We start from the raw sequence: 8,748 nt of genomic DNA on the forward strand, positions 1-8,748 counted from the left end.
ACTCCACCAGCTTCCAAGGTAGACTACTCCTAGTCTCTCCTCCCACCTAGTGGCTGTAACACAGAACACAACACAGTAGAATTTAAAATGTTAGAGTGTAGGTTATAAGTGAATGACTTGCCCTGCCCTGAGAGATAGAGTTATGGTAACATCTGGCCCGGATGAGGAAAACAGGCCTGAGCCGGCCTCCAAATGCCCTGTCATGCTCGAGCAGCACATTATTAGCTGTTGTTTCGAGAAAAATAATTCAATACATTTGAAAAGTCAGGGTAAATATCACAACATTTAAAATATTTGTCAACTGGCATCCACTATGCTTCATCCCTGATGATTATATCCAAACGTGGAGTCCATAGGCGTATCACATTCCTTTCTGCTGCACATTCTATATCTGCTGGGCAAGTAGCAACAAACAGAGAGGGAGAGAGAGAGAGAGAGGGAGAGAGAGAGAGAGAGAAAGAGAGAGAGAGAGACAGACCGGGAAAGAGCGGAGATGCTGCATGTCAAAGTCGAACAGTTGAGTCAGAAGCATTGTGCTTGGTAGGTACTGGAGCTGCACACATTGCGCTCTCTCTTCCCTTTACTATGACTGAGGCAGAGCTGTACACGCTGTACAAGGGGGTTTATTTACCTACCGCTCTGCACCCTCCACACAGCCTCAAGTACTACGAGGAGTTCAGTTTCCGCTCCGATGATATCATCATTGCAACTTACCCCAAGTCAGGTGAGTCGACCCGTCACTGTTACGTTTCGTATGTGTGCAATCTGATATCAAACGTTAGTAACTCCATATTTGCAAGAACGCCAATGTGTACAGTTGAAGCCTATGTGAAGACGGTCCAATTTAAACCAAGTTAACTGTTAGACAAAGTGCCACGACCAAAGAGTGCAATGTTTTTTTTTGTGATATTAAAGAAGATGTGAAATAAAGATTAATGAACAGCTTTCTAATGTATCCATCAGTTCCACATTGTCATGACTGTGTTCGTCTTTTCTTAATAGGCTACAGTGTTTGGTGGTGCATTGAGTGTAATCACCGAGGTATTCATATTTGCTTCAGTCTTCAGTCAACCCGAGTTGCTTCATAATTATTTGGCACACCTTATACAAATTAGAGTAGCCTATTACATCACAGAAAAGTAGCAACTAAGTTTGTAATAAATTCTTCTTCCTCTTAGAGGTTAGTCTGCTCGTGACTTGTTTTGAGACTTGTCAGCACCTGAAACCCTCACATACCTGTATCTTTGTCCATATACACATGTACTTTATTTTGTAATACCAGCTTGTTTTTAAAGACAGCCAATATTTCTCCTGTCTCCACTGGTTGCTCGAGGTTTACAAATATGCAGAGGTGGAAAGAGTGCTAGAGTAGGCTATTGTACTGAAGTATATGTACAGTTGCTTGACAGAAATTGAGCTCGTAGTTGTGTCCCTTTAAAATGTAGTTATGTCATAATGTGCTCACTCTGTCGCTGAAAAGTTTATGGTGTTAATACACAGCATGTTGCTATTATATTAGTTACAATGGGCCACCTTTGTTAAAATACCTGTTTACAGAGCAGAGGCTATATGTATTAACCAGACACTCCTTTCAGCACACACACACACACACACACACACACACACACACACACACACACACACACACACACACACACACACACACACACAGTACGGAGAGTTAGAAGATATTCATAGTTGAGAAGATATTCACAGAATTTTTATATTTTTTCTCTCTCTCTTTCTAACTATTGAGACACAATAACGCTTACCATAGACACACCACAATGACATGATCATTCATTGTAATTCATGACTGTCCAGTGTTGTAGGCTACTGTTTACATACTGCCAGGCCCGGATGACTGCACCATATTAGTATGAACCCCCTGACACCCGGCCAGTCAATGGTAACATTTAGAACGTGTTGTTCCTTTGACTCCTCTCGGTGAAACAATGCTCTTCTGCTCTCTGGGTCTCTGTCCTACTGCAGACACAAACACACCAGCTGCTGGTTTGGCTCCTTTCTGTTGTTCCATTCACGCACGTTTCATCAGGGCTTTTTCATGTAACTTTAACGTGTATGGATGTGACTTGAATTAAAGCAAAGTGCAATAGTTTTGATGAAAGTAGGCCTACTTAAGTTAAAGTAAAAAAGACTCTATATCAGATAATGCTAGTGGTGGCCTGAACCCTGTTGGTTAACTTTGCCTACGTTTATTTCCCTTTTATTATGTCATGTAAGCTGTGGTAAGGTTCTTGTCTGTTCTGTGCCAGTGAGCCTAACCCTAACTTATTATTTCGCTGTGCAAATAGTTTATGAATAACTATCAGTTAATGTTAGTGGTGGTGCATGGTAGGAATGTTCATGATCATCAAATGGTATGTACTTATATATCAAAGGTAAATATTACTCATTGGACAAGTTATCCATTAAAAGTATATCATGCCATAGCTTATCAAACTACTAAAATGTACTTATATTTCTTTCCACCACTGCTGATAAGTTACTCAACACTGGCAATATGTGATTAGCCCTGAAGCAGTAATAACTAACTTATTTACTTTTCAGTGTTCCCTCAAGTAAAGTATTACCTGGACTCAACTGATTAATTGGCTACTCAATTTTTTTTTGGAGTATCCCGCTCTCGTTTTATCCAATCTGGAGAAAGAGCACTATAAAGAGGCGGGTCTCTGTGCCCGTGAACGATGACTCGCTGCTTTCCATCGTGGCACTATCTTTCTAAGGCGGCTGTGTGTTCATGTGATGGTGACGCAGAGCCGGCCCAAGCCTTCAGGGGGCCCTAAGCAAAATATGATTAGGGGGCCCCTCTCCAATGTTAGCGCTGCTGAAACTATAGATCTTTGTTAAATATCATTCACACACCCAGTGTTTTCCGCTAGTGCCTCCACTGTGCGAAAATATTAGACAGCCGAGATTCAGTGTGAACAAATAATTTGGAGACACTGAGTCAGATGAATTAGAAGCTATTGAAGAAGGACACATGGATTTTCCATAAAAATATTAATATAAAATAAAATATTATGGAGGGTCCTCTGGGTTGGGCTTGGAGCTCTTTTTCTTTTGCGGGACATATTTCTCTGTAATATAATGAATGCATTTAAATGCAGTGAGAGGAACGAAGCAGAAGAACTCTGTTGTCCAGCTATCTTTTTTTCCACAGACGAGGCTGAAATAGGCTATAGACTATACACAGTGCATGGGCAACTGAGGGCAGCCCCATTTCCAATTGTTTTTAAATAAACTCAATACACACTGTGCATGAATGTGAACGTGACATGATCAGATAATTTCAGATTACCTCACAGATTTTTAGTCTATTAATTATCTAGACCAAAACATTTTATTCCTTTTTTGTATGATAACTCACATTTGTACAATATGATGTTAATATCAAACACACAAACTAAAAAAAAAAAAAAAAAAAAAAAGATATTTTTTTGAGGGGGCCCCCCTGGCGGTCGGGGGCCCTAAGCGACCGCTTAGTTCGCTTATGCCTCGGGCCGGCTCTGTGGTGACGTAGGGACGAGGGAAGGGACCGCTAACTGCCGTCACTGACAGAAAGTTAGCTAAAAGGACCAAACCACTTACTTCTCCTTTAAGACTAGGCCAGACATGATTCAGCACCTAATGTAGAATAAAGGGTTATAACAACTGTTTCATGGCTCTATAACATAATGATGTAGACTCTGCGTTTTGGGATGAGAAAGACGATGTACTTACTGCAGTGTCTTTCTGTTGTTTTCCATTACGGAAATTCTGACAAACTGTAAAGCATTTTAGGAACAACTGCAGTTAACAATTTGAGGCGTACAATCGATGAGTTGCATTTCAAACCAAAGTGGTCAATGACACATTTTTAATTCTCATTTCAAATCAAACAATAAGTGAAACAATATGCATTAGTCATTGGTGTAACTGTAATCTCGTTTCCTTCATTAAGGCACAACTTGGATGCAGGAGATTGTCCCTCTGATCATGAGTGGAGGGGATTCAGCCTCTGTTGAGTCTCTTCCCAACTGGGACCGTGTTCCCTGGCTGGAGGAGAGTCGGGCCTGCATCCTTAAAATTGACGAGAGGCCGTCTCCGCGGATGTTTTCTACACACTTCAAATACGACATGATGCCGCCATCCTTCTTTGAAAAAAAGCCAAAGGTAAGTGTGCCACATCGGTGTAGTCGTGGTTTAAGGCTCCGTAATTGGGCCCCCACCACTTAATAATCTACAGTTTATCCTCCCCCATGGTCAGATACTCCGCCACTTCAGTCTGGACTTCTATTGCTATGCCGACGACACCCTGATGTACCTCAGCACCAATTCCAAAAAGCCATAGGAACAGTTTCACAGTACAAGACTGAAGACTGAAGGCTGGTTGAATGTTCAAAACTGCATAAATGATTAAAGGTGCTGTAAGCGGAATGGTTCTTTTAGCTAACTTCCTGTCAGTTACTGCAGTTAGCAGTCCCCTCGCTCGTCCCTACGTCACCACATTAATGCACTGCAGTCTTCAAGCAGCGAGTTATCTAGCATCATCTCAGATCAGATAAGTGTGATAAAACATGATAAAAAAAATTACATTGGGAAGGATTGTTACCTGCTCCGCCATTGTAGGCGCATAAACATTATTCTTTTATTATTATTTTATTCTTTCGGACAATTCCACCAATACACAATTTTCTCTTTCATATCTTCATACATCTTACTTTGTGTTGTCCGAAGGGTGACGGAAGAAGCCAAAGGCTTATCAGGTCCCGCCCCCATTTTCATCAGATTCGGATTTAGATACACAGTTATTGTTTCAGAAAATTATAAAAATAAAAAATAAAACAAACAATAAAAAAAGATAAGAAAAAAACAAACAAACAGACGCGTGTTGAAAACACGCGGTCAATGGCATTTAGAGACCAACTTAGCAGTTCTCAGCTCAGTTCAGTTTGTCTGTGTCAATGCAAAGTGTGAAGTGGCCTTGTATGTGGCCTGTTCAATTTCTTATCTGGCAGTCTAAACACATCTGCAAAAGTATTCAAAAACATACAAGTCTGTCTGCTGGCCTCTATTATTCGTTACAATATTGTTATGATAGTGACATTCACATTGTGCTCAGCTTATTAGTCTGTAATTTTCAATAATTTTTGAAACATAATTTGTTTTGAAATTGCGCAAACTGCAACTCCCTTTGACATCTTCATCAAGTTCATTCCACAGCTTAATACCCTTTACAGAAATCGAAAAGGATCTAAGTGTGGTCCGTATATTCTTCTCAGTGAATTTTCCTTTTCTTCTTAAATCATGTGAAACTCCTCTCTCTTCAAACATTACTTGTAAACTGTTAGGAAGGCTTTTTTTTGAAGCCTTGTAAATAATTTGTACGGTGTGGTAATTTACCACATCACGTAATTTGAGAATTCTACCTTCGATAAAGAAGTTATTAGTGTGTGCCCTGTAATTGGCTTGGTATATAATTCTTATTGCTTTTTTTTGAAGAATCTCCAAGGGGTGCAATTTACCTTTGTAAGTGTTTCCCCACACCTCAGCACAGTAATGCAGATGTGGGGAAACCAAACTCCAGTATAATGTTAGTAAAGCCTTTTGATTGAAAAAATGTTGTGCTTTCCACAGTATAGAAATACTCCTGGCTATTTTGCCCCTGAGATGGCTAACTTGTTGTTTCCAGCTTAACTTGTCATCAATTATTACCCCTAGGACTTTGACCTTTGAATTTCCATCCCATTTACCTGGATTTTCACAGAAACATCTGATGCTCTCCTACCAAACATCATAAATTTAGTTTTTTCTAAATTTAGTGATAACTTATTTCGGTTTAACCACCCATGTAACTTAGTCAATTCAATGTTTACGATCTCAACCATATTATTCAGATCATTCCCCGAATAAAAGATGTTTGTGTCGTCAGCAAATAAAATTAACCTTAAGACCTTCGACACTTTACATATATAATTTATATAAAGCAGGAATAATTTCGGCCCCAAGATTGACCCCTGAGGGACCCCACAAACAATATCTAAGCATGTCCATGTGATCTCCCCTAATTTCACAAATTGTTTCCTGTCATGTAAATAACTTCTGACCCAGTCCCGTGCTATACCTCTAATGCCATAATTCTCTAGTTTATTAAGAAGGATGTCGTGATTAATAGTGTCAAATGCTTTTTTGAGGTCTAAAAAAATTCCTATAGAGTACAATTTGTGATCTATAGCATTACTAATAATTTCTACCGATTCAGCCAAGGCCAGCGCGGTGGAATGATTCTTTCTAAAGCCAAATTGACTGTCATAAAGGAGGTGATGTTTAGTAATGAATTCATCTAATCTATTGTTGAATAACTTTTCCAGAATTTTAGAAAATTGTGGTAAAATTGAGACTGGTCTATAATTAGTAAATGAATGTTCATCACCATTCTTATGTAATGGTATAACCTTAGCTACTTTCATGTTCAAAGGAAAAATTCCTGTTTCAAAAGATAAGTTACAGATATGTGTTAAGGGATTAATAATACTTTCTTGCACTGATTTTATTAATTTCATGTGAAACCCAAGCGCGTCTCTAGAGGTCTTTGTTTGCATTCCGAGCAATATCTCCCTTATCTCGTTGGCCTCGACTGGCTTTAAAAACATGGAGTGTTGAAGAGACGCTTCCTTCTCCCTAAACTCCCCTACACTCTTCTCACAGATACCTTTTGCCAAATTCGGTCCAATCATAACAAAAAATTCATTTAGTTTATTCACCGCAGTATTCATGCATTCAAACTTAATGTTATTTTCATGGAAATACTGAGGATAATTATGTATTTTGCTGTAATTTCTTAACACTGTGTTTACTATGTCCCACAATTTTTTGGGGTAATTTGCATTTATTTCTAAATAAATTCAAATTCACCCATCTGTCGCTTTGGCGTGCACCGGCAGTGAGACCATGAGTGAGACGGGTGTCGGTTTGTAGCTTTCTCTCTTGTGATTGGATATAAATTCCGGGATCCTCCAAATAGTTTATTTGCCGATTACATGCAGAGCAGCTGACTGAGAAATCGGCTTTATGAAACGCGCACATTATGAAAGTGATCACTGTATGAATAAAGATCGATTTAACACTTATATTAACATAAATAAACTCTTTACTTCACCTTTAATAATGTCATATCATCTCCACAGGTCATCTATGTGATGAGGAACCCCAAAGACGTGTTCACATCGGCCTTTCACTATTATGGGACGACATCCTTCCTGGTCAAGCCGGGCCCACAGAGCGAGTTCCTCCGAAAGTTCCTTGATGGAAAAGGTTGTTCTCATTGTTAAAACTATGAAATGTACAGTATGTATCGATACAATACAATATCATGATACATATCCCTGTAAGTGACAGCTGTTGCCATAAATAATGAATGAGCAAATGTGCATGATTCCCTCATCATAATGGCTTGCCTGTGACTTCTCTGTTCCTCCCAGTTATGTTTGGCTCATGGTTTGATCATATAAAGGGCTGGCTGGATGCTGACGATAAAGAGCATAAAATGTACATCTCCTACGAAGAGTTGATTATGGTGAGCTTTAGCAATAATCCTTTGAAAACTCCTACTAAAGTCTAAGATGAAACATTTAACTAGAATATGGTGATGGACCTGTGTTTGTCTGTGGTGCAGGACCTGAAGGACTCTGTGGCCAGAATCGCTCAGTTCTTGGAGAAACCTCTGGAAGCTGAGGTGGTAGAGAAGATAGCAGAGCGATGTTTGTTCAAGAACATGAAGCAGAACAAAATGTCTAACTACTCTTTAGTTCCTCTTGAATTCATGGATCAGACAAAGTCGAAATTTCTCAGGAAAGGTGTGTTTACGCAAATAATTTATAAACAGTACACAGTCAATTCCAGTTCTATTACTAGCTGCTTTACATAGAGCCAAATGACACTTCCTGGGAATGGACACAAAAAAAAACAATTGTCCTCTACTCTAGACTTCATATGTCGTATAAGGATACAACTTCAGATACACATTCCAAATGCGCATACGAATAATCTTTTTTGCATGCTGTGTTTCAGGAATTGCCGGGGACTGGAAAAACCAACTAACAGTGGCAGAAGCAGAGTGCTTTGATGCAGTTTACAAAGACAAAATGAAAGATGTCAAATATAAATTTGTATGGGATTAAATTGAATTTAATGAAAACGGCATTTTACACCACAACATGATACATAAAGCAGTTTTTTTAAATGGAAGTTGGGAACCTTAAAACCAACACAATAAGCAATGAGTGTTTGTAGGCTCATCCCTGGGGTCAAACCTTTTTAACATTACACATAGTCCTTGTATTGCCAATATGATGATACTGATAGTATAACTTTGAAAAAAAGAGAAACACAATCCCTTTGCTATAAGCCATGCTAAAATGACTGCTTTTCCTGTATCAGGTATTTTATCTAGAAATCTGGACCTAGTTTTATAAACTCATCATTCCATATAAAATCAGATTATACATTAATTTATAAGGTATTGCATGCTGGTCATCGCTGACCACCGTCATTAACCACATTCTGGTCATTGTCATAGCATTTTGATTGTTATTAATTCATTCTTCAAATAATGAGTCTGTAATTATAAAAATGTATATCAATAAATGTTATTATTTTCTGAGCATTGATGTGAAAAACGTGTTCTTCTGTTCATTCTTCACTTTGATGAAATAAAGAAATACCTTGATGAGCTACTGTGGCCCA

The 8,748-nt window shown here is 38.8% G+C and overlaps 1 protein-coding gene across 1 annotated transcript; it reads left to right on the forward strand.

Moving 5' to 3' along the window:
* The first annotated feature begins 527 nt into the window (after nt 1-527).
* On the forward strand, nt 528-8,564 carry sult2st2 (sulfotransferase family 2, cytosolic sulfotransferase 2). The gene is made up of 6 exons (XM_080049494.1): nt 528-724; nt 3,965-4,176; nt 7,191-7,317; nt 7,485-7,579; nt 7,679-7,859; nt 8,074-8,564. The coding sequence occupies exons 1-6, from the start codon at nt 586-588 to the stop codon at nt 8,181-8,183; spliced, it is 864 nt and encodes a 287-aa protein (XP_079905620.1). The 5' UTR covers nt 528-585; the 3' UTR covers nt 8,184-8,564.
* Nucleotides 8,565-8,748: the final 184 nt, after the last annotated feature.

This window comes from Ammodytes marinus (assembly GCF_949987685.1).
Source record: "Ammodytes marinus genome assembly, chromosome: 20".
In the NCBI taxonomy this organism is placed as follows: Eukaryota; Metazoa; Chordata; class Actinopteri; order Uranoscopiformes; family Ammodytidae; genus Ammodytes; species Ammodytes marinus.